Source organism: Tasmannia lanceolata, unplaced genomic scaffold (genome assembly GCF_043159265.1).
Source record: "Tasmannia lanceolata isolate RefF3 unplaced genomic scaffold, GAP_Taslan_0.1 ptg000007l, whole genome shotgun sequence".
In the NCBI taxonomy this organism is placed as follows: Eukaryota; Viridiplantae; Streptophyta; class Magnoliopsida; order Canellales; family Winteraceae; genus Tasmannia; species Tasmannia lanceolata.
The window spans coordinates 17,996,394-18,021,171 of record NW_027518684.1 but is presented as its reverse complement, the minus strand read 5'-3'; the positions used below and the strand labels follow the sequence as shown (position 1 = coordinate 18,021,171).

Sequence of the window (24,778 nt, the reverse complement as noted above, 5' to 3'; positions counted from 1 at the left end):
AGAAACGAACCTAAATACCACCAAACGCGCAAGATTGAAGAGTTCTTACTGAGTTCTAATTTCCTTTTTCCTGCATTTCTCTGTCTATTCATTTACTATTCTCTCCTTTTTTCCTCTCTCTTTTTTCTTCTCCACGTTCTCTTCTTGTTTTTTTTTTCCCTTTTTTTTTTCCGGGGCCGGAAGGCCTTTTATTCAGGGTTACTCCCCTCGGCCTCCTTTTCATCTTCTTTTTTTTTTCTTCTCCGGGGCCGGAAGGCCATTCATTCAGGGTTAGTACTCTCATCCCCCTTTTCATCACCTTCCTTCTCAATACCAACCTTCGTTAGTTCTTTCAAATCCCTAATAGCCATTTACCGAAACAAAATTTTTGTGGCTTCCAAATCATCGTCAAAAACATTATTCCGAAGACATCCCCTATAGCCAACAGCTCATCCATTTCCTCATCATCCCATCTTGATATTTGATCTAAACAGCAGCTCACTTTTTGAGCTGTTGGATCAAATATCAAGAGTGGAACTATAATTGTACCACCTTTATGTGTTTGTATGCCCATTCATGACACTGCTGATCCTGACTTTCAGTATTTCCAAGGATTTGAATCTAAAAAAAAGGATTTGAATCTATTTTATTTCAGCTCTTAAGACTCCAACTTTTATGGATGTTTATTCATGAACTATCTCTCATTTGGATAATAGTAGGCCCACACGATTGTTGCATGGAAGGTGTCAAAGGTGTTCCACAAATAAGGAAACCTTTTTATCATTTGATCAGTTACACGTAATTTTGTTTAAACAAATTCTGGGATTCAGGCTACTACTTGTTGCTAGAAATCCCATAATGATTTCTGCTAGAGTTGAATCCATTGAAATTGAATATCTTTTGCATGGACTTACTACTACAATTCCAATTGCATGCGAATGGAAGCAAGGGATGGAACTCAGTGAATATTATAATCCTCACCATATATTTCATCGATCTATACACAAAAAATATCGTACCCCGAAGGAAGCAGATGGTACATGTTGGGGGCAGTAGCAAGCACTTGATATTGAATAGTTACAGGTAAACGATTCACGTAAACTTTGGCCGATGTACCTTGTAGCTCGTACTGCTTGTTACCGTAATTCATCAAAGGGAACAAATACTGGAGATCCATGAATAATTTGATGTTTCTTTCTCTTAATTATAACCAAGTTGCTGGTCGGTCGCCCTCAAATCCGAACTGGCAAGCCAAAATTTTGAAATATTCTGATTTCACCTCCAAGACCAGCAGTCACAATGACCATGCCCCAGGCTGATCTCCCACTACAAAAAATGCCATTGCCCTGAGAGACCCGCTTTTCACTCGCCAACAGCATCTTTTCCTCAGGCCATGATGTCCCCCCCAAAACCCTATCAGACAAGTAATTGCTGTTTGAATTGGGAAGGGTACCACTCTGAAATGGGCTACCACCACTGCAGCCATATGTCAATGGTGACCCCTCATGCCCGTTAACCTCATCCACTGACGTTGCCAGGAGGTCTGCGGTAGAAATTTCATTTGGATTGCGGTTACAAGTGTCCTGCAGGCTTAGCGTGCGGATGCCAGGCCATGGAATGGCCACTGATACATCTCGACAGTGAAAATGTTCGTAAGATCGTGTGATGGTGATACCTTTGCTTCTGCTAGTAGGCCGGGAATCACCATCATATCTCCACACATACACATGTGAGTCCTCGCTAGCACACACCACATACTTTCCGTTTGTAGTCAACGAAGCAGAGATTTGGCTGCTTGTGTTGCGAAACCCTGCAAGGAACAGCAACAACAAGTATCCGTATCAGCTTACGAATCATAGAAAAAATTAGCTTGCCATTCATTTGCACCAGTAAGATTCTTCCTCAATTGATTCAAAATTAGAAACAAATGGCCAGAGACCTTGCACATAGCCAGCTAATGTAAATTTCTGAATGAAATGGATGACGAGAGAAACTGTAAAATGCTTCTCCATGCAATGGAAAGTGCAAATCAGAATTCCTTGTAGACAAAATGTAAGCAGTGAAGCTCCAGTTGGGGATAATAAACAATTGTTTGGAATGTACTTATTCAGATAAATCTTTGAAGACTTTCTGGTCAACTTGAAGCTTGGCTTGGAATGCCCATTTCAATGTCAAGTGCAAGGCTTTTAACATTTGTGTCAGACAAAGATGGTATGTTGTTCAGGGAAATGCTACAGGAAACTTCTCTTGAAAAAACCCAACTAGTGAGAGTCTCTATGAATACTAAAGAACAAGAAGCAAGATTTGTGAAACCAACAAAAGTTGCCACCACATTTCTACAGTAAATTGGCTCAATCACAAGGAAATTTCTTGTTGTTAGTTGACATGGAGAAATGCTAGTCTGCAGTTCCATTGAAAAGTTTCAATTTTTGGGGGTTGAAACCTCACAATCTAAAGCTAGAGTCTTGCAATAATCATATTAATCATCTTATACATCCATTAACTTGGAATTTGATATTTATGTGAATTCAGAACTACTCTTTTAAGGATTTCTTCATGATCCATAGAGCCATAAAAAAATATAAGAGAAAAAAGATCTGTGCAACACATGAATTGATTAGACAGAACCAGGTCATCTTCAGAATTTAGACAAGTTTGATTTATTTAAATGTTCATAACTAGACCTGCTTGTGGCCCCAAAGCAGTCAAACCATCCAATAGATCTCTGTGGTTCTAATTTGAAACACCACTATTCAGACAATAACCGGGTCAACAAATTCGAAAGTCAGCTGCAATAAATCAAATTTTCGATTTCTGAAATCTAGATCTTTCTCATTGACTGCTCCTTGGACTTTACCACTCCACATGAAAAATAGAGAACTGTTAGTTTATCCTTATATTGAAACAATTGAGAGTTCTTTTTTTCTTTTTCAATTTCAACATTACCCAAAAATGTGGTTGGGTCTGTAACCAAGCATGAGATTATAGTTGAGCTTCTAGAGGATTGAGTCCAACTTATTTCACTTTCGAGAAACATAATGATTCTCAGTAACTTTATATATACAGTTCTGCTCTGAAACAGAATTTTTCTTAGAAAGTGTTGAAGAATTTGGTTACTGTGACAATTTTACCCTGCGTTCTTTATTTGCAATACTGACTGTTGTGAGAAAAAAAGATTGCTCTGACATTTAGAATTTGAGAAGAACCAGTTTCTGCTGTCCCCAAATCATGCCCATGACAAGAAGTGAATGAAAGATATAACTATCTCATTGGAGCAGCCCAGTAATTCACTACACATGGTAGACAAAAGCTGAGTCAACTGCCAATTAAATTATCATTGGTGCCACGCATGGTTTCCATCACTATCTTTACTCTTAATCAAAAGTCCACCTTTTAAGAAAATTGTTGTAGGACACATAATAAGAAGGCCATCAAGAAAAAACTAAAAAAGCATAATTAGTTTTTCCCTTCATTTGGTATTTTTTGGACAAATCAAATAATACACCTAATGATTAGCCCCTTACACGAGGAACCACATTGTCCATCATGATGTCAGCTATGCTGCCTTCTAGGAAGGATCCTGCTGTATGTCATTAATCACAGGCCTTCCACATGAGCTCTAATTTTTTAGTGTCTGGGTACATCAATGGCTGTTTTTAGTACGGTATATGAAAATGTTAAACCTCTATGCAGAGGTAGTTTTTCTATATATTTGTCCTCTTATAACTTACGAATTTATATTCATATTTTATGACACTACTCTATGTATGGCATGCAGAATGTTTCGCTTTTTCAACATTGCCTTGCTCGATACCTTGAGCCTGTGTGGGACACCCAAACATGTTGTATCAATGTAACAACATATGTTTTTCTTTTCAGAAAAGAAAAGGTATGCATATCTACTCCATTGGGGTCAATTAATGTTTCCAGTCACTTCCTATTTCCTAGCCTCAAGTGCCCAAAATTCCCTCTTTTTGGCAAAGAGAGGGCCTGTGGCATTTTCTACTTAATGGATCTCCAGCCTGTTCAGCAGCATATCACAGCCAGAATTTCAGTCATAGGTTACACAGCTATTTGTGAATATAGGAACATAGTATCACTCTTCGTCCTAAGTGGCAATGCCTTGATTTTTTTTTTTTTTTTTTTTTTTTGGGAAATGGTTTCCTTGACAAACAATTAGGTAACTTACTAACTTCTCACATGTTTTGAATATTCACTGATTTGTTGCCAATTCCATGGGTACATCATTTGTTACTTTATCTCTTTCTCTTTTTTGGGACATTATTGATTAACTAGAAAAGCAGAAACAGTTCAGCAAAACAAAAACCATCCATGCAACTTATCCTAGACAGGTTTTTGTCCTTAACCGTCTACTATTGGACCACTTAAAGGTTCAGGCATTAAAATTTCTTCTAGAAAGTAAAACAAGGGTTGAAATTTTTGAAATTTGCATCAAAAGATTCTGTATAAGACATTCAATAAAGAGATACATATCATCCAATACAAAACTGATGCAAACTGGTATTAAACAATAGAAACATTTTTTTTCATATCACCCAACTGAAAAGCATCAACATAACAGAATCTAAAATTATAAATACTTGAATTCGAACTATTGGTAATTTCTTGCATTATTTACCATCTATGTAGATTTCTTTCCAAATAATACGGAGCAACTGGCAAGTTCCCGAGACATTGAATCAAGGTTTTAAATTTCGACCGAAATCCGAAATTTCGGATTTCGGTCAACACCGAAATCGAAACGTTCCGAAACCGAAATTCCCGAAACGTACCAAATTTCGGTCGACATTGAATCAAGGTTTTAAATTTCGACCGAAATCCGAAATTTCGGATTTCGGTCAACACCGAAATCGAAACGTTCCGAAACCGAAATTCCCGAAACGTACGAAATTTCGGTTGAAACTTGAATAGAATATTAATATTTTATTTCTCTACGGAAGTACAACCAAAATTTCGGCTGAATTTTCGGTAATTTCAGTCGAAATTTCAGGAGAAAAAATCGGAATTTCGATGAGGTCTACCAAATTTCGACCAAATGTTCAGGATTTCGGCTGAAATTTTAGCCGAAACCAAAATTAAAACCTTGGATTGAATAAATAGTATCCCTAAGAAAATTTAGCAGATGAAACATTTTGTGATTAGTGGGATCCTCAGACAGAGATAGCACATCCATGGAAATGGAACAAAGAGTGAAGTTTATATCTATCTATGAGTATTACATGTAAGTTTTGATTAATACCTTTGAATTTGTGAACCAGATCAACACCATCAATGACACGTACGCGTGAATCTGCAGATGTTACAAGAACTTCGGACGAACTCCCTGGTGCAAACTGTTTAATAAAATTAATACAGAAAAAAAAAGAGTATGGTAAGCTTAGAGTCCATCTGAACACTCGAAGCATCCTGCATAAAGATGACAACTAATGAAATGCAACATGAAAACGAAAGATAAAGCACATCTAAAGAATTGTAATGCTTTTAAATTGTATGGGCAACTTTTGTACCTGGAAACCGGTTATTTTCTTGACATGGGATTTCTTCTTGTTTTGCAGATTGATTTGATTTTTCTGATGCAGCTTATTATCTGAAAGAATGAGAAAAGAAAATTGAGGCCAAGAGTCGTTAAAGTAGACAATATCTTTTTTTTTAATTGACGATGAAATTTTATTAAAGGGCAAGACCCCATGGCCGAAATGATCAAAACAGAAGTGATCCAAAGCAAAAAAGAGAGGAAAAAAAGAGAAAATACTTCCTATGAAAATACAATAGAAGAAAAAGCAGCACAAGCACGCAGTCTAGAAGCCGATACATCCCCAAAGAGGAAAATGATCATGTAATAATATTGACTCCATGTTTACTCTCGAAAGAGAGAGTAAATCTGCATTGCAGTTGGCCGACTGCCAAATGTGTCGAAACTCAATGACTTGTCCCTCCAAACCATGTCCACAATCTCCTACATAGCGTCTGTCAATCACTACAGGATACTGACGCCGTCACTGACCCACCTTACTACATCGAGGTATTCTCTCTTGATGATAATATGGCTAAGTTGAGTCTGCTCCAAGAGCCTAAAAAAATGAAGAAGGGTCTAAACCTCCTCCTCGTTAGTATCCTTCAGTCCTATAGGTTTTGAAAAGGCCCATAACGTCTCTCTATCTACACTCCTTAGGAGAGTTCCAATACCAGTTAATCAAGATTCAAGCTGTTGAAGTTCAATTTCAACTTACAAGGAAGGCTCTCACCTGGGTCATGGAACCTCCTTGTAAATTCTGCAAAATCCATGAGTGGGCACCATAATTCCTCTAAAGGATCGTGCCCATTGGAAAATCACAAAGAAAATTTGTCTATGCAAACTATGCAGTCTCTTTGATACACCTTTGAAAACTCAATTGTTCCATTCCTTCCAAACAACCCAAGAGAACATGCTCCAAAGAAAACTTTATCTCTAGAAGGTCAAGGAGTAAAACCACCCACGATTCAAGCATGAATAGTGAAGTGATATGACCAGGGAGAACCAAACCAAACTAACTCTAAAGAGGCCAAGATGCAGTACAATAAAAATGGTCAACAAACTCAACATCAACTAGGCATAACACACAATGATTAATAATTGTTGAAGAGTGTTGAAGAGCATTGTAGTCATTACGTGTATGTTAGAGGGTATTATAGTCTTTGTATCATGTTGCCCTAGTTGGGCCTATATATACATCATATTCAATAGAGAGCTCCTTAGTGAAGACTCTCCATCCTCTCCATTCCTCTTCTTCTTCCTCTCACCTTATCTCCACAACTCAACATGGTCCGAGCTAAGATCCTAAGGGAAAGAAAAAGAAGAAGAGTTCTTCCATTCCATCTCTCCCACGCTGTGTGCGCGTGCTACCACCTTTCCTCTATTTTGTTCTTTCTTTTTTGGTAAATCCTCTCTCTCTCTCTCTCTCTCTCTCTCTCTCTCTCTCTATATATATATATATATATATATATATATATATATATATATATATATATATATATGTTGAATAACATGTAAGAGTAGTTTAGGTATTACTTGTAGTGTTAGGGGTATTGTAGTCTTTGTACATTGGATGCCCTATCTGGACCTATATATACATCATTTACATGAAGATCTCCCTAGTTGAGACTTCCCATCTTCTCTACTCCTCTTCTTCTTCCTCTCTTCTTACCCTAGCTCCATTTCTAACATGGTATCAGAGCCAAAGGTGCTAAGTTCAAACCTCCTTGATAGCAAATATCCACATGCAATGGCCAAGCCCAAAAGAGGGGCCACATGTGCAAAGTGTAGACCAACCCTAGAAAGGAGGGGCCACATGTGAGGGGGGATTGTTAAAGTACAAAAGATTTAATAACACCTTCTCCAACAGCTTAAGCTTTTGGAGTTACTGGTAGTTCCACAGGGACTACAAGTCAACATGTGCACTTTATCTTCGTTCAGAAAAGCTTTATCTTTGTCCCTATTTATAAGTCGATAAAATGAGCAGAAACAGGGGAATGCGTATCGCCTAAAATGATTGTGTTCGCTTCGAAAAACCACACTTTTACCACCCAAATGGCAGATTTTGGAGTAATGAACGTCCTAGGTAAGAATTGCAAAACATGTTCTTCCCGAGTTTTTTGATTTTTCATTTTCACGCAGAAAAAAGAGCAAAACAGATGTAGAGAATGATTGTCAAAAGTCACCTTTCTCTTTTTTTTCCACACTGAGATTAGAAGTACGTGGGTATTGCATCTCAACTTCTTTGGCCGAAATTAGAAGTGGTCATGTCACCTTCTTTAGCTGAGATTAGTAGCTGGGGATCGTGAGATTAAAAGTTCTTTTTTTCCATGACTACTTTTTTTTATAGTGATTGCATGTGCATTAACTATTATAAAATGAATATGTAGATAAATATTTTTTTTGAAAGGTAACAATTTTGATTCAAGAATAATCAAAGTACAACCCGATGGGACAAGTTGTCCCCAGATAAATATGCAAATAAATATTAACACTGCAACGTAGTTTTTCTTTCTTTCCACCTTCAAGGAATGCATGTTAGTTTGTGCACTTAGTGAAGCACAATGCATGTCCTTGAGGGCATTACTTACGTTATGGAGGGGAAAGGTGATAACGAGGAAAACAACTAAGACTTATCATCAATTTTTTATAATTGATATTTTTCATTTGATATTGGAGACTTAGAGAATTGATATTACTTGTCTTTTATTATTTTTAAGATTATTATCTAAGATGCATGGGATTGGAAGAAAAATGAATGATTAGTACGAGACAAGTTTGTTGGCAAACAATTCATATTATGGTATTGAATACATAATCATGGTAGTTTCTATTTAAATTAATAGATTTGGATGGAAAATAAATAAAGTCATTTTATTATTATCTCTAATTTGCTGTTATATATATATATATATATATATATATGTGTGTGTGTGTGTGTGTGTGTGTGTGTGTGTGTGTGTGTGTGTGAGGAAAGTGTTCCTAAGCTATAGCTTATCTAAGCTAGATAAGCTATAGCTCCAAAACACATGTGGCCCCACATTTTTTAGGGGGTCCAAAGCATTCATTTGGAAGGCCCTTCCATGGATAGAGTGTGTACCAAAAATCAGCCCTATAGGATCATCCTAACCCAATCAAAGGTGGAGTGGAAAATGGACAGACACTGTGTGCCCATGTTTCTGCCCAATTTTTCCCTCAACAGATGGCAGGGTTAGGATGATCCTATAGAGCTGATTTTTGGTACACACCCTATCCATGGAAGGGCCTTCCAAATGAATGCTTTGGATCCCCAAAAAATGTGGGGCCACATGTGTTTTTGAGCTATAGTTAGATAAGCTTATCTAAGCTATAGCTTAGGAACACTTTCCTCTCTCTCTCTCTCTCTCTCTCTCTCTCTCTCTCTCTCTTTATATATATATATAATACTAGTATTCCGGGCCCATGCTATGCGTGGTTGTACAATGGTGGGTCCCACCCTAATGCATGGGTTTGGGTAGAGATGGTGGACCCCACCCATCAATAAGGGATAAAATAGTGGGCCCCACTCTGCATGGTTTTTTAGTAGCCCCCCCGCCCGCGCGGATGCATGGGGGTTTGGGCGGAGTGATAGGCCCCACCCATTCTAGGTATGGTTATGATATATATCAACTGATTTCTAGAGGAAAAGGTTTTCCACAAAGATATTTTTGGGAAAAAAAGCTAATGACAATGGAAAAGAAACATGGTTAGTATATATTATAGATTAAATAAGTATATGGACCTACAGCAAAAGAACCGATTTGAAATTCTTTAAAGTCACCCATCAATGGCCCACCGTCTTACAATCTAGCGGCCCCAATGAAGATGGCGACTTTTCTGTCTCTGAAGATTGTGAGTATGAGGAACTAAGTAAATTAAACCCACATCTCGGTCATCACGCCTCCATCGGATAGTAACTATGCCACTTCATCTTGAATGTTTGAGATGTTGAATGAACCAGGGTTTTAAATTTCAGTTTTGGTTTTGGTTTCGGTCGGCAAGAAAACGGAAACAATAGAAATTTCAGTGGAAATATAGTAAAATCATGAAAACGTATGGAAACATATTCAAATGATGAAATTTTAAGATGAAACTTTAGGAAATACTAGAATAAGGACATGTACATACTTAGAAACCAACACATGAGCAAGAAAACAATCCATAATGGCTTAATCACATTGACCACCGAGTGACGTGTTGGTCCCATGCCGATCAGGCATAAGATACTGTTACTTAGTTGTGCAGTTCAATGATGTTACATTGTTGCCTACCAAATATCATTATGTACATTGATGAAATGAAATGAAATGCAAATCATAATGCCTTCCTATTTTTTGTCGTTCCGACCATTTCAAGAATTTTGGTCGAATTTCGGGAATTGCGGTCTGGTGGACTCAAAATTTTATAAAAAGGAGATAATGGTAAAATCACTAAGTAAAATAAGAAGAGAGAGAAAATGGTTGGTTACGCATCACGTTATTCCCTAAAGTAAAAGGACAAATATAAAGTTAAAGAAAAAGAAAACAAAAAAAGGAGCCCAAGACTAAGGGAAAATAAATCCCTAAATTTTACGGAATAAAATAACTCTCGTGAAGGAAAGAAAGAGTCATCCACTTCTCAAAAAAGGAAGAACTTACGTAACTCCCCACAAAGGGAAGTGAAGATCGTGAAGTTTAGAGATAAGAGGTGAAGTGACAATTACCAACCACATCAAGAGAATTCTATACATAGAGCGAAGATCCTTTAGCAAAGGGATCGGATCTTTTGGGAGAAAAAAAAACTACATGAAAGGAGAAACAAAAGAAAGAGGAGAGAAAAGATTTGGCTAACAATTTCTTTTTTTCTTCTTTCTTTCTTTTGCAAATTTTCTCTGCGGAAGAAGACCTTTTTCTTTCAAGGATGAAGAAGATCCCCTTAGAATCTCTTCCAGAGACTTTCTAAAGGTCCCTTTAAGATCTCTTCCCAGAGATTCCCTAAAGGGAGAAGACTTTTCTCTTCCGGGAGAAAGACGATAAAGACGGCGGTTTCCCCAAAAGAAGGAAGACCTTTCTCCTTTGGGAGAAAGAAGAAAATCATTTTAGAATATCTTTCCAGAGACTCTAAAAGTCCATTTTCCCTAAAGGGAGAAGACCTTTCTTTTCCAGAAAAAAGATGATAAAGATGAAGGTTCCCCCATAGGAAGACGGAAAATCCCTTTAGAATCTCTTTCCAGAGACTCTCTAAAGGTCTCTTTAGGATCTCTTCCCAGAGAATCCCTAAAGGGAGATGACCTTTCTCATTTAGGAGAAAGATGATAAAGATGAAGGTTCCCTAAAAGGAAGACGAAAGAAAATCCCTTTAGGATCTCTTCCTAGAGACTCCCTAAAGGGAGAAGACCTTTCTCCTCCAGGAGAATGATGATAAAGATGACAGCTCCCAAAGGGAAGATGAAGAAATTCTACCCGAAAGGATCTTTTCACAAAAATTAGATCTTTCTGGAGGATAATTAACGAATAGTTATATTTAGATGGGGAGCCTCTTGATGGATAATCAGGGGTAGTTTCTTTCTTCAAGAAATGTAATTGACGACCAATAAATCCGGAAGTGTACGATTTCTACCAAAATTAATAAAACCTCTTCTCGCAAGAGGAAAATTTGATCCCAATATATTTTATGTGTGTGATTCTCTTTTTCATGCATGTGAAATTTGTTGCGAACACGGTCGAATTTCAGTCAACTTTCGGGAATATCGATGGAAATAATGACATGCAAGGAATTCATGTAGATTTCGTTTTGGCGGGGATGGAAACGGAAACATTTCGGTCGTTTCAGGGAAATTTAAAACCATGGAAAGAACAATCATCAGGAAAAGGGGCATCAACTAGAGAGTAACACAAATGACGGTATTCTTAAATGATGAAAAATAATTTGGCGCCTCAGATGTCAATTCAAAACTAGAATTAGAACTTTATATCTGACACTCTTTTCCAAAATCTTCAATCGCCACGATGCGATCTAGTTCAACTATCAACGAATGGATTCTAGAGGGCCCGCTTCAAAAGTAGACACAAGGACTTGTTGAGCACCTTGCAAGGCAAGGGAATCGATCAATGACTCACCCGAGTTGCATGAAAACTCATCTCTATCACTACGGGACAAACAACCACGTTGTTTCCCAATGAAAAGAGAGCTGTAATTTAAGAAGCGACAGCACACATCAATCTCCTCTGACGGCAGTCATATTTCACCTGTTTTTCTTTTTCAAATTTATATTCATTATACGTCTCCTTTTATTTCCTTAAGTAGGGAGTCGACTAGCGCCCTTACTTTTGTTGCAGAACCTGCTATCTACAACATTCCGACATGTAGCAATATTTTGGTGATGGGCTACAGACTGCACCATCCAAGAAACTAGCACCATCCCAAACCTAGGGCATAACTAACGGAGGGTTCTCCCCCTGTCCCCAATATCACGGATCACATTTCTATCTATCAGATCAAAGGAGAAGACAAATGAAGATGTCTAGTGAAACTCTAAAATCACTTGAAGCTCCGATTTATATATGCATCTATTCATGCTCATGTGTGGGCATGAATTCACTTGTTTAGCCGAAAGTCCAGCTAAGACGACACTCTAGCCACAATCCATGAAACGAGTAACACAATAATCGTCTTTCGAAACATTGAGGCCCTGCTCATTCAGATTCTGACAACTGATAGTGAGGGCCCTAACCGATTATTTGCCCAAAATTAAACATAATTTTGGGCCAATAATCGGTTGGGTCACCCATCATCGGTTGTCAGAATCTGAAATGAACAGGGCCTGAACAATGGAAATTACAACAAAGATACCGTTTTCTTCGAGAAACTAGTTTCAAGTAGCATTGACATAATCAGCTAAAACTGCCAAAAGTTCAAATAAGAGAACTGGGAACTGACAAGGACAGAGAGACAAAAGAAAATATCATGCCGCATACCAGTTGTGTTGTATAGACAGCAGCTCCCCTTGTGTGAACCAACTAGCGCACCCTTCATACAGCCAAATAATAGAAATGCTTGAGCAACAGATGGCATTTCAAAAAGAATACTTGAGGAAAATGAGTAAGTGGCGTATATCCAGAAATTATGAAGACGAAGAAAGTAATGTCGCGAAGAATGAGCAGACCTGGCCATCTGGTGTATAGCAAACAGCAGTGACCATTTCATGTAGATCATTCCAATGGACAACGTAGCGATCTGGAATGCTCCATATGCGGACCTTAGCATCTAGGGATCCACTGATGAAGTATCTATCATCAACAGGGTTGAACTGGATGCACGTTACTACATAAAGGAAAATCCCGAAAATAGCAGAACATGATTAGCAAATAAAGCCAAATTATGACCATGAGAAATTAAAAGCTTCAAGCATCAGACATCAAATCCAGAACAATTGTAAAATTTAAAAGGGAGAGACAAGGTTTGAAAAGTCGGCAAAAAAAAACCTTCCTCAACCTTCAATGAGGGCCCTAAGTACGAGCCCTCTCGAAGCAGTCAAGTACTCAAGCCAAAAGGGTCCTGAATGATTCAAACTGATTCAGAAGCTTTTTGTGTACTTTATTAATTTTTTATACAGTTATTATAGCATAAAGAAGCCACCATATATCAAAACTTGTTTTACTTACCAAAATCACTGTGTGAGAACGTTTTCAAACAAGAATTGCTAGACATGTGCCAGAGCCTAACTGTTTTGTCCATTGAGGATGAAAGCAGATACTGAAAAGTACAAAATATCCCAAATGATCAGAAAACCTAATAAATGATTTCACCTGCCAGAATCATAATAACATTACAGAATCCCAGGCTAAATAGTCATTTGCACAGTTATTATATAGAAAATGCTTTGAAAAATACATGTGGCACGAGGCACGATAGAGGTAGTCGAAAGTGAGCACCAACAGAAACTGGGATGGGATCAAAACAGAGAGTGGATCACTGCATGAAATAAGAACAGATACAACCAGAAAAGACGAAAAATGAGCCTGCTAAATTGTGTTAGGAGATTAAATCCATGCTCTCTCAATGTTAGTGAAGTATTCCCGTAGCCAGATTCAGTATATACTATAAATAGATGGATTCAATATAAAAACCATTCACTAATCAGCTGGTTGAGCATCAAGTTGAAGGGCTAGAGGTATGGCTACTTTTGGGGGTGCTTCCGAACGACGCGACAGTAGTTCGATGCCTTTCCCTGGTCATCACGCCAAGGGGTAACTTCGTCAATTGAAATAGGTAAATATTGTTCATTCAAGGTCTATTACCCTGCGTAACACTTCAGGATTTTTTATCTGGTTTATCTTTCTTGCAGGTTAGTGATTACGAGGCCGGACTTTCTGATCGCATGCTCGAGTTCTGTGCGGAGAACACCTGCCTGAGAGAGAAGATTGCCGGCTTGGATAAAAAGAACTAGGCCTTGATGGATAGGACGAAGGCCAATGAAGGCCGACGAAGACCGGATCAAATGCCTAAGTGTTTGAGGTAGAGACGGCCAAGAGGCTCACGGAGGAGGCCAGAGAAAATTGTCCGAGGCCTTGGGGGAGAGCGAGCAGATCGGAGCTCGGGCGGTCGAGGAGTTCAAGAAATTGGAGGATTTCGTAATCGTCGTCGCTTACCAAAGCCTGCCTATGGAGGTTCGGAGCTATACTACTTGCCGGGACCAAGTTCTAAGGATCGATCCGAATTTCTAGGTAAAAGAGTTGAGTCCTCCCCCAGGCGTGGAATTGGAAGAAGAGGAGCAGGCAGTGGAAGGAAAGGAGAAATCGGTAGAGGGAGAGCTTCTCGAAGGAACTGGAGCGCAAGCTGACCCTTAGGGGCCACCATCCATATTATTTTCCACATCCTCTTCTCCTCCTTCCTCAATCTCTGGCTCCAGTGGACAGTAAATGGTATCTTACGCTCATGAAGCTCCTTCATAGCAAATCTCCAGTGGGTCAGTTTCACCTTCGACCCAGCCATCACAGGAGCATTCATGCTGTCTGCAGAGCTCAGGCATTCATGTATTTTGATGTCTTCCAGGGCTTTTCTTCTGATCATTCCTTCTATGTCTGTACTTGATGTAATTTGAGTCGTTTGTCCTTTCTGACTCGATATACTTAGCTAGTGGAGTTTGACAATGATGTAAATGGCCTTGGAGCCCCCTATAAGACTAATCTTTTAGATGAAGTGATCTCTCTCTTCTGTCATGGTCTATTTTCTTTGGTGCTCTACTATACTTTAGTGATCCTTCGGAGACTTGACCCAGAGATAAGGGTGTTTCCAAACTTTTGATCTTAGGAGGTAGGATTTGAGCTTTCTTCCTTTGCCACTTGTAAGTAGTCAGGGTGGAGCATCGGGAGATAGGAAGAGCTATGTGATGGCTGGCCTTAAAAGGCAAGATCCGAGCTTTGTCCTTTGGCACTTTTATCCTTGGAGCTTCCATGGAGATCTTCGGGAGATAGGAAGAGCTTCGGCATCTCCTACCTATAGAGGTGGGATCTGAGCTTTTGTGGAGATCTTCAGAAGATATCATCGAGCTTCGGCATCTCCTACATTAAGAGGTAGGAACCAAGCTTTCGTAGAGATCTTCGAGAGATATCACCGAGCCCGGCATCTCTCACCATAAGAGATGGGATCCGAGCTTTCGTGAAGATCTTAGGGAGATATCGTCGAGCATCAGCATCTCCTACCCAAAAAGGTGGGATCCGAGCTTTCGTGTTGATCTTAGGGAGATATCGTCGAGCATCGGCATCTCCTACCTTGAGAGGTGGGATCCGAGCTTTCGTAGAGATCTTTGGGAGCTATGGTCGAGCCTCAGCATATCCTACCTTAAGAGGTGGGATCCGAGCTTTCGTGAAGATCTTTGGGAGATATCGTCTCCTACCTTAAGAGGTAGGATCCAAGCTTTCGTGGAGATCTTAGGGAGTTATCGTCGAGCTTTGGCATCTCCTACATTAAGAGGTGGGATCCAAGCTTTCTTGGAGATCTTCGGAAGATTTTGGAGACGCAATTCAGAGACAAAGTGACAATATTTCCTCAAAATTTCCATGATCCAAGTGCGGGGGATCAGAGTCCCGTTCAAGTCTTCCAAGTTATAAGAGCCTGGTCGGAGAATCCGGGAGACCTTGTAAGGTCCCTCCCACCCTGGGACGAGCTTTCTGGAGTTCTTGGGGTCGGAGACTTCCGACCATCGGAGGACGAGGCCCCCAACCTTAAGAGCCCTCTCTTTCATTCTGGAATTATAGTATCAGGCGACCCTTTGTTGGTAAAGCGGCGGTGTGGACTCGGGCTCTTTCCATTTTTTCTTCTATCAAATCAAGGTCATTTCTCAGGAGTTCGGAGTTTTCACTTTCATCATAGTTTTCAATTCTGAAGGACAGGATGCTGATTGCCACTGGGATCACGGCTTCTACCCCGAAGGCTAGGCTGAACGGCGATTCTCTCATGGCGGTTCGGGGCATTGTTCTGTAAGCCCAGAGCACATTGGGCACTTCATCCGCCCATGACTTTTTGACGCCTTCAAGGCGCTTCTTGATACTTCGAAGAAGAGTTCGGTTCGTGACTTCGACTTGGCCATTCGCTTGGGGATATCCAACTAATGTGAAGCGCTACTCGATGGCGAGCTTTTCACAGAAGCTTCTGAATTGGGTGTTAGCGAATTAAGTGCCCTTGTCTGTAATTAGGACTTTGGGTATCCCGAATCTGCACACTATATCATGGTAGAAGAACTCTTCCGTTGCCTTAGAATTTGTTTTTGCCACGGAATTAGCCTCCACCCGCTTGGTAAAGTAATCTATTGCCACGTAGAGCATGTTGCGCTTCCCGCTAGATGGGGGAAGGGACCTAAAAGATCCATTCCCCACATAGAAAACGGAATGGGACAGGAGATCGGTGTGTATTGCTTGCCGACAGGTGTGTTTTTTAGGCGAACTTCTGGCATTGTTTGCATCTTTTGACAAATTCTTGAGTGTCCGCCCTGGAGGATGGTCGACCAGAAATGGCCGTGTCTTAGGATCTTCTGGGCCCCCCAAGTGATCACGACAGATCCCCTCATGAACCACCATTAAGGCATAGTAAGTCAGTGGGGGGCAGAGGCACTTTAAGCAAGAGTAAAAACATTTATAGAGGTTCTTCCCATCGTAGACGTATTGAGCGGCTTGGGCAACCAACCTCTCGGCCTCCTTTCATTCTTGGGGCAAGGTACGGTCCTTCAGATATTGAAGTATGGGATCATCCAGCTTGGTTGGTCATCGAGTTCAATGACCTCTTTTCTATAGATGCTCGGGTGTTGGAGGACCTCCGTATAGACTGTAAAGGGGCTCAATACATCGAACGTTGCCATCTTTGACAAGCAGTCAGCTGTAGCATTGAGGGATCTTGGTATCTAGACCATAGTTGCCAGTTCGGGAAACGGAAACGGGAAATGGTACGTGAAACGGAAACGTGTAACGCATGAAAAAAATCAAAGGGGAAACGAGAAATGGGAAACGATAGAGAAACGCATGTGAAACGCAAGGGAAACGTTTGGGAAACCTAAAGGAAACGCTAGTGAAACGTACGTGAAATCTAAAGGAAACGCTAGTGAAACACATAAATGTGATGGTTACACATTTATTGATAAGGACAACCCTCTTTACTGTATTTATCTTTAAACTAGATAGGGTTGTTCACAGAAAACTAAAGGGGGTTTAAATATACCCTTTAAAAGTATTAAATTCTAAGAAACGCGTTTCACAAACGTTTCACATACGTTTCAGGCGTTTCACAGGCATTTCCCCATTTTCCAAAAAGCGTTTCGTACCCGTTTCGGAAACGCGTTTCCCACCTACCCTAGGTGTTTCCTGCTTCTATGATCTAGACTATCTCGACCTCTTCAAAACTTGAAATTTTTCCTTGCACCTTCTCTAAGTATTTCAACATTCGAGGCTCTTTCGCTTCATAGAGGCCGTTGATCTTTCCCACGATAAGTTGTGAGTTGCAGTGGACTTTCAGGTGATCCGTCCCTAGCTTAGAGGCAAGGGCAAGGCCGTCAAGGAGTGCTTCATACTTTGCTTCATTGTTGGAAGTCCTGAATTCTAGTCGTAGGGCATATTCCACGAGGAATTTGTTGGACCGGCCAAGACTATCCCAACTCTGCTTCCCCCTGCATTGGTGGCCCCGTCGACATAGAGCATCCAGGGGTACACCTTTTCTGATTCTCTGCTCATCAGAGCCTCCCCCAGGGAACTTCGGGTGATACCATACATTCCACAACAAAATCCTCTAGTACTTGTTACCTATGTCACAAATATCTCCAATATTTTCAAAATATAGTGTTTTTATCACGATATTTTGATAAAACGATAAAATCCCGAAATAATCCCAATATTTTAAAAATATAGCGATATTTTTATTTTTATCAAAAAATATCACGATATTATCCCGATATTTTTACGATATTTTTATTTTATATTTTTCCTTAAATTTTATGTATTTATATATTTTTAAATACTTTTATTTTTATCGTTTTTTCCTTAAATTTTATGTGACTTGATAGCCAAGCGGGGTTTGATCTGGATGTCAAACTCTCCTATCTCAATCCCCAAATTAATCAACCTTCATGAGGTATCTGGTCTTTCGAGGATCTTCCGGAGGGGTTGGTAGGTGAGGGCGACTATAATGTGGGCCCGGAAGTACGATCGTAGCTTTCGGGCTCCAACCATTAATGCGAAGACGAACTTTTCTATTTTTTGATATCTTGTTTCTGCATCGTGGAGAACTCAGGTGACATAGTACACTGGCTGCTCATACTTGTCTTCCCAGCGGACCAAGACCGCAGTTACAACGACCGGGCTTACGGCCAAGTAAAGGTAGAGCTCTTCTCTCTAGACGAGTTTCGTAGTCAAAGGTGGTGACAAGAGGTACATTTTGAGCTGCTCAAAGGATGTGTGGCATTCTTGCGTCCACTTGAAGTCCTTCATATTTCTGAGTACTTTGAAAAAGGGGAGGCATCTCCCAGCCAACCTTGACATAAATCTGTTCAAAGTAGCGATTCGTCCCATGAGCCTCTAGACTTCGGTGATCATCATCGGCGGAGCCATGTCAAACACGGCTCTGATTTTTTCTAGATTCACCACAATCCCTCGATAGCTAACCATGAAACCAAGAAACTTACCCAAGGTAACTCCAAAGGCGCATTTAGTTGGGTTCAGCTTCATACAGTATTGGCGTAGCACAGAAAATGTCTCTTTCAAGGTCGGAGATATGCCAAGAGGCCTTCAGACTCTTAACGGGCACGTCGTCCACATAAGCTTCCATATTCCGACCAATCTGATCTTTAAATAGCTTGTTGACTAACCTTTAATAGGTGGCCCCTACATTCTTTGATCCAAAGGGAATCATTCGGTACCTAAAGAGTCCTTGTTCGGTAATGAACGAGGTCTTAGGGACGTCAGGTCTGGACATCTGAATTTGGTTATAACTGGAGAAGGCGTCCATGAAGCTCAGCATCTCATGGCCGGAGGTCGCGTCGATTATGAGGTCTATCCGAGATAGGGGGTAATGGTCCTTCTAGCAAGCGAATTTGAGGTCGGTGAAATCGACACAGATCTGCCATTTGAAGCTTGCCTTATTGGCCATAACCACGTTGGCCAACCATTCCGGATAATGAATTTCCCTGATGAACCCCGCGCGGAGGAGCTTGTCAACCTCTTCTTTAATTTGATTATGTCTCTCAGGGCTGAAGTTCCGCTTGCTCTGCTTGACCGGCTTGAAGGTTGGGTCAACACTGAGTTTATGAACAGATACTTCCATGGAGGTACCTGGCATATCGGAAGCCAGACGAACACATCCGGATTAGCTTTTAAGAAATTGACTAGCTCGGTTCTGGAGTTACTTGAGAGGAGAGAGCCAATCTATATTGTTCGCCCCTTGTCCCCTTCAAACAGTAGAATCTGAGTGAGATCTTCTATTGGTTCATTTCTGATTACCTGGGCTTTGTCGCAGATGTCGGGGGCTTTGATGGGGAGAGATTCCTTGACCCGGTTGGTACCTTCGAGAGTTGCTACATAGCATGCACGGTTCCCTAACTCCACGGTTGATAGGGAAGGTACAAAAGGTCAGTAGGAGGTCGATTTCTCCCCGGACTCTTATTGTTTCCTCCAAGAATCCACAGACGGACCGATCTACCGAGGCGAGCCTGTCAAATCCCAAGTGCATGCCAACTACAAACGAAGCTTCAAATGCCCTTACAACTCTATCAGTCGGATGCGGGTCGGAGTTCTTAGCTAACTTCCAGTTAGACCTAAGAAAGGTCCCACGGATGGCGCCAATTTGATGATGTCGAAATCCAGTTCCCTTATCCAAGGGTTGGTAGAGCTCCAATCTGTGATCTACATTTACAGAGAAAGCGTTAGGGGTCCCGGAGCTTTGTCTCTAGGAAGCCACTCCGACACTCAAGTCATATATCGGTACCACAGTTAAAGCCAAATGATAGAAATAACAAGTGAGAGCTTATCTGAGAGTTCCAGAGGTTGAAGATGAAGTAGTGGTCTAGGCCCCGAGGATCCTGGCATGGGGTCTTTTATAGGGAGAGGAGATCATGTACTGTAATTCGGTATGAGTACTGTGTGTGATAGTCTCATTGGTGGAGGGGTGATTATTGCACCACGCCTATGGAAAGTCCCTTTTTCACATCTTGCGACGGCGCATGTCTTTAGGCGGGGGGGACAAAGACATGGGATCCAGAAGGCACGCCTTTGCCACGTGTCAAGGTCTCGGGGGATTCCCGATTTTACGCTTAACAGGTCTTTTTTCCTCTAGAAGTGTCAATCTTTGTGAGGTTTCTTAATTGTTTTAGGACTTTTCACCTATATTTTGTCTTCAGAAGATATTTGTTTGATTTATAAGTTTGTTTGTGTTAAGAGAGACTCGGTTAGAGGATACAAAGGTGGGGAGAGTTATCCATTATATAGATGAATTGATGAATTTTATGAAAGACATTAGAATATGAATTGCTAAGTGTGATGTGTTTTCTTGTTTTGTTTCTTCCTGATGCACAAAAAGTATTAAGTTCTGTTCTAGTTCATCTTATTGTAATTTGTAAGATATTTCTTTTGGGGTTTCTTGTCCTTACTATGGTAACTGGTAAGAAGACTTGGCGATCCAAATATTTGTATCTGTGATCTATTTCTAAACCGCATCAAATTTCACATCCCTTCTTCACTCAATTAGGGATGACAATCCCTTAAACAAGCTTCTCCTTGTTGATAATTAAAAAAGGAAACTTTTATCATAATATCAAGATAATAAAAAAATGCAGAAGCATAGTTTTTGCATCAAATCCTTTGCTAGCCTTGGTTCAAAGGCTAAGTCCTAAGAATGATACTAGCCAAATGAAACAGGGAAGTAGAAGGATAGAATGCCGTCTATGTTTTGATTTAGGTTTCATAAGAAACTAGTCGGTATCTAAGAGTATTTTAGTACTTGATTAATTTCTAGGGTTATTGGGTGATCCAAACGCACCATCATCTGCGCAAGATTGAAAAGAATAGAGAATGCATAGCTTACAAATTGTCTAAGTGTTTATTACTTCTAAGGGGAAGTTTACGAATTTTATGAAAAAACAAATCTTAAAGTAGGGCATGTTAAAGTTTCTGTTAAGTTTTGCCTGAGTGAAAGGAAGCAGGCCTATCACTTAAGCGTTGTAAAGGGATTAAGATAATAAGAGAAAGGTTCATGGAATTTTTATTACTTATTTTGGGAACTTTATGAATAAATTAATCAGTGATACAACAGAATTTTGTTTTTACTAGGGTTTTAGGTTTACTTCTATTTGAAGTTACTTCTAATTAATTTCTAAGTTTGTGTTTAGCATCCTAGAGTTGAAGATCAATGACTGGATATGAGTTTTTGCTAAATTTAGGGTTGTATAATGTTATATATTTCTGGAAATTAGAATTAATTTTTACATGAGAATGAGATTTCTTCTTCCTTGGTGTTATGCTTGAGATTATTCCTATGAAGGGATGTTATAAGGCTCATCTGGTGCGGTGCTAGATGATTGATGCTGTAATGCTACCAAATTGGTGAGTTTTCTTGTTTTTTGATGTGAAACTTATAGAATTAGAATATGTTTGCTTCGGATTCAACAGACTATTGCTGAGAATGTTAAGATGGTCCTAGTTTCACATTGATTATTATTTGAGTTGCTAGAATGTTCGTCATGCGTCAGTTTGGGTGTTGCTAGAGTTATTTCTTTTCCTTGCATTAGTGGTTCATTTTTTTTGTGGAGTAAGTATTATGTTGACTTTTGTAATTATGTAATCACGATTCACGATTTTGACTAATCATGACCTAAGTTTCTCTCCCCAAAAGCTCTTCTTCTAAATCACCAGCTAGTCCAGGCTTACTCCAATAGACCATTAGTGGAATTTCCCAGCTTGACACCAGAAGTGCCTTTTCTCTCAATCAACCAAGATGAACGGCCTCCCCAATCATCCAATCGATGATTACAGTGAGGAATGTCCTATCTTGGCAGTTCAAATGTTCGTACTACATTATGCTTCAAAACCTCATCAAACTCCACCTCCTCCATTGTATCAATTTAGGAAGCCAGCCTCATTAAAAGGGGCTTCTCCTCTACCTAATTCGAAGCTGACGATGATTAAAGGAAGTTCCTATTATAATTTCAAGAGAAATTACCAATGAAAACCTGTATCTACTGTGTACTCTCTCAGCCTTAGAATTAGACTAGCAGATGACGTCAGCTTGATGAAAAGACAAAAAGAAAAATAGGAAGCTCATTACGTTTCAACTACAGCAAGGGATTACTTAAAACCTATAAGTCATGACGTTAATACTTAAAACCCTGTTACCGAGCTCAGTAGCGTGAGCTTATAAACTAAGTGGGGACTTTAAGATAGAAAAAACTGCTGATTCGACTTTACAGGGTCGATGTTAATACATCTATGCATACCTCATTTGAAAAGAGACAATAATTGGAAGTCAGGTGAAGAAACGGCACAAACTTGGATTCATTAGTATTAGCTGTCATGGAAGGAAAGAAGACAAGAACAAATTATATATATGGGCAAGTCCTACGACATGGCATCAATCTAGATTATGATCTGCCAGATACATCAAGTAACTAAAATATATTTGATTTGCAGGGTGAGTTTCAGAGAAATCACCACTTTTGCTCAATATCAATATAAAGTATGGGTTGTGAAACAGCAAAAGGAACGGCACCATTTCTATGGAAAAGTAGTGTATTGACTAACCTGAGATTCAGACCACGAGAGATCAAGCACATCAGCAAGGTGCCCTTGGAAAGAGCAGATGGGCTTCTCTGTAAGTGCAAATACATTCTCTGGTATCACAACATGGTCCGAGTTCATAATTTTCTTATTATAAGAAGCCTTCCCTCTTTTCTTCTTGTCCAAATGGCTGTCCATGTTTGACGACAGCAATGTCAGTTCAGGTGACCCATTAACTGCAAAGAAAGGATTCGAATTTCCATCCTCCAGTTTCTCTGTCAACAAATCCCCCTTTCTCTCAGATTCCACAACCTGCCAGACATGGATCGCACAGTCCTCTCCAGCAGTTGCAAGATACCGCCCATCCAAACTAAACTTGATGCTCCAAATGGATCCATTGTGGGCTTGAATCTCTTGACTCATGTAAAGCGCGGTGAGCTCTTTGCAAGACTTTCCATAATGCCGAACTTTCGTCCTTTCTGGGGTATGAAACAGAACATCCTGGCTATCATCCGTGGCGGAACTCGACCTCCTCCCGCCCTTATCTGAAGAAGTATCCTTCTCATCACTGCTCCGTCTTTCCCTATGCCCTGTCATAGTGCTAGCAACATTCCTTATGCTCTTCAACCACCCCCCTTTCTTCTTCGATTTTGACGTAGTAGCACTATTTCCACCAGATTGTACATCATCTTTCTTCCCACCTGATTCCTCCACATTCTGTCTTCGCATCAGTTCCTGAACAATAGGGGAATGCCCGACGCACATCTCAAATTCCTCCCTGGTGAGCTGCCGCCCAGTCTCAACTTCCCTGAGCTTGTTCCAGTTTCCATCCTTTCCAAGCTCATTGACTACAAACTCCTTCCCATTGTCAAGATTCTTGATCGTGCATAACTGAGACGGGTCCAGGTCCGGGTCCCCATCCACGACTACAGTGCCATCATTGATACTGGAACTACTCAAAACAACAACAACAGGAGAATTCAAGGGGTTCGGAGACTCGGGTTTAATTTCCTCTACCCTCCTAGACAATTTCCCACTAGGTGGCTTACTAGGTGAAGCTACATTGTTGTTACTTCCATGGTTAGAAACAAGGACGGCATGATGGGCATGATGGTTATGATCATGTACAGTGTGATTGGTAGGTGTGGCATCTGATTGAATTGAATGAATTGGAATTGAAGGAGTAAAGGAAGAAGAATTACAGTGATGATTGCGTAGGTTGGAATCTGTGACCCCATCAGACGACCTGGATCGTGTGATGACCACCGAATTGGAACCATTGGAGGAGTGGTTTGATCTATCTTCTCTATTATGTTGTTTCTGTTGTTTTTCACATCTTTTTCGGCCGATCTCTGAATCCCAGGTATTATTGGACTTTAACCTAGAAAGGGTTTTATCGCCGCTGAGGCCTAAATCTAAGAGGAGGCGATTGCGACGTTCTTCAACAGAGGAGGGTTCTGAAATCCAGACATCATAGACAGGGGAGGCCATTGAATAATAATCTTTTTCTTCTTCGTTGTCGGAGGAAGCTGAAGAAGATGAGAGGATCCGATCTAGAGACTCGAAGAAGCATTCTTCCTCTTCTTCTTCTTCCTCGGAATTGGTCATTTTTTCGGCATTCCCATCTGAATGCCCGACTTTAAATCGGATCAGATCGGATCGGATCCCGGCCGGGCCAAATTGTGCTCTTCAGATAATCTGAAGGACTTCGTTGAAACTACAAATTGGGGTTAGGAGTGGAAACCCAAGTTGATTTTGGTCCTTTTTTGTTTGTTTTTGGCCATCGTCGTCCTCCTTCTGGTGTTGGGCTTAGGATCCGAAGTCCGACCCAGTGGAGAGAAAAGAGACCAAATCAAGAAAACGAGGCAGAGTGGGAACGAAGCCCTATGGAAATTGTTTGTTGTTGGAAGGACGCCCAAACGGTTTTTTTATATATGGATCTGCTAATTGTATTGAGTATGTCACCTTGTTGGGTTCTTGGAAAATCACTGGTTCTAACAAAAGTGAGTTGTGCCATTAT

At 40.3% G+C, this 24,778-nt stretch overlaps 1 protein-coding gene across 1 annotated transcript; it reads right to left on the bottom strand.

Moving 5' to 3' along the window:
• Positions 1–830: 830 nt before the first annotated feature.
• LOC143882153 (uncharacterized) lies at positions 831–24,778 on the bottom strand. The gene is made up of 7 exons (XM_077385597.1): positions 22,783–24,778; positions 13,174–13,264; positions 12,675–12,832; positions 12,487–12,538; positions 5,508–5,587; positions 5,240–5,333; positions 831–1,789 (listed from the first exon to the last, which is right to left on the bottom strand). Exons 1-7 carry the CDS (start codon positions 24,364–24,366, stop codon positions 1,212–1,214), a joined length of 2,637 nt encoding a protein of 878 aa, XP_077241712.1. The 5' UTR covers positions 24,367–24,778; the 3' UTR covers positions 831–1,211.

Excerpts from the sequence above, each read along its gene's own strand:
- LOC143882153 (XM_077385597.1), bottom strand. The coding sequence starts at position 24,366 with ATGACCAATTCCGAGGAAGAAGAAGAAGAGGAAGAATGCTTCTTCGAG. Across the intron at positions 12,833-13,173 it reads GTTCTCACACAGTGATTTTG|TAACGTGCATCCAGTTCAAC; the intron begins GTAAGTAAAACA and ends TCCTTTATGTAG. Across the intron at positions 12,539-12,674 it reads GCTATACACCAGATGGCCAG|GGTGCGCTAGTTGGTTCACA; the intron begins GTCTGCTCATTC and ends GGCTGTATGAAG.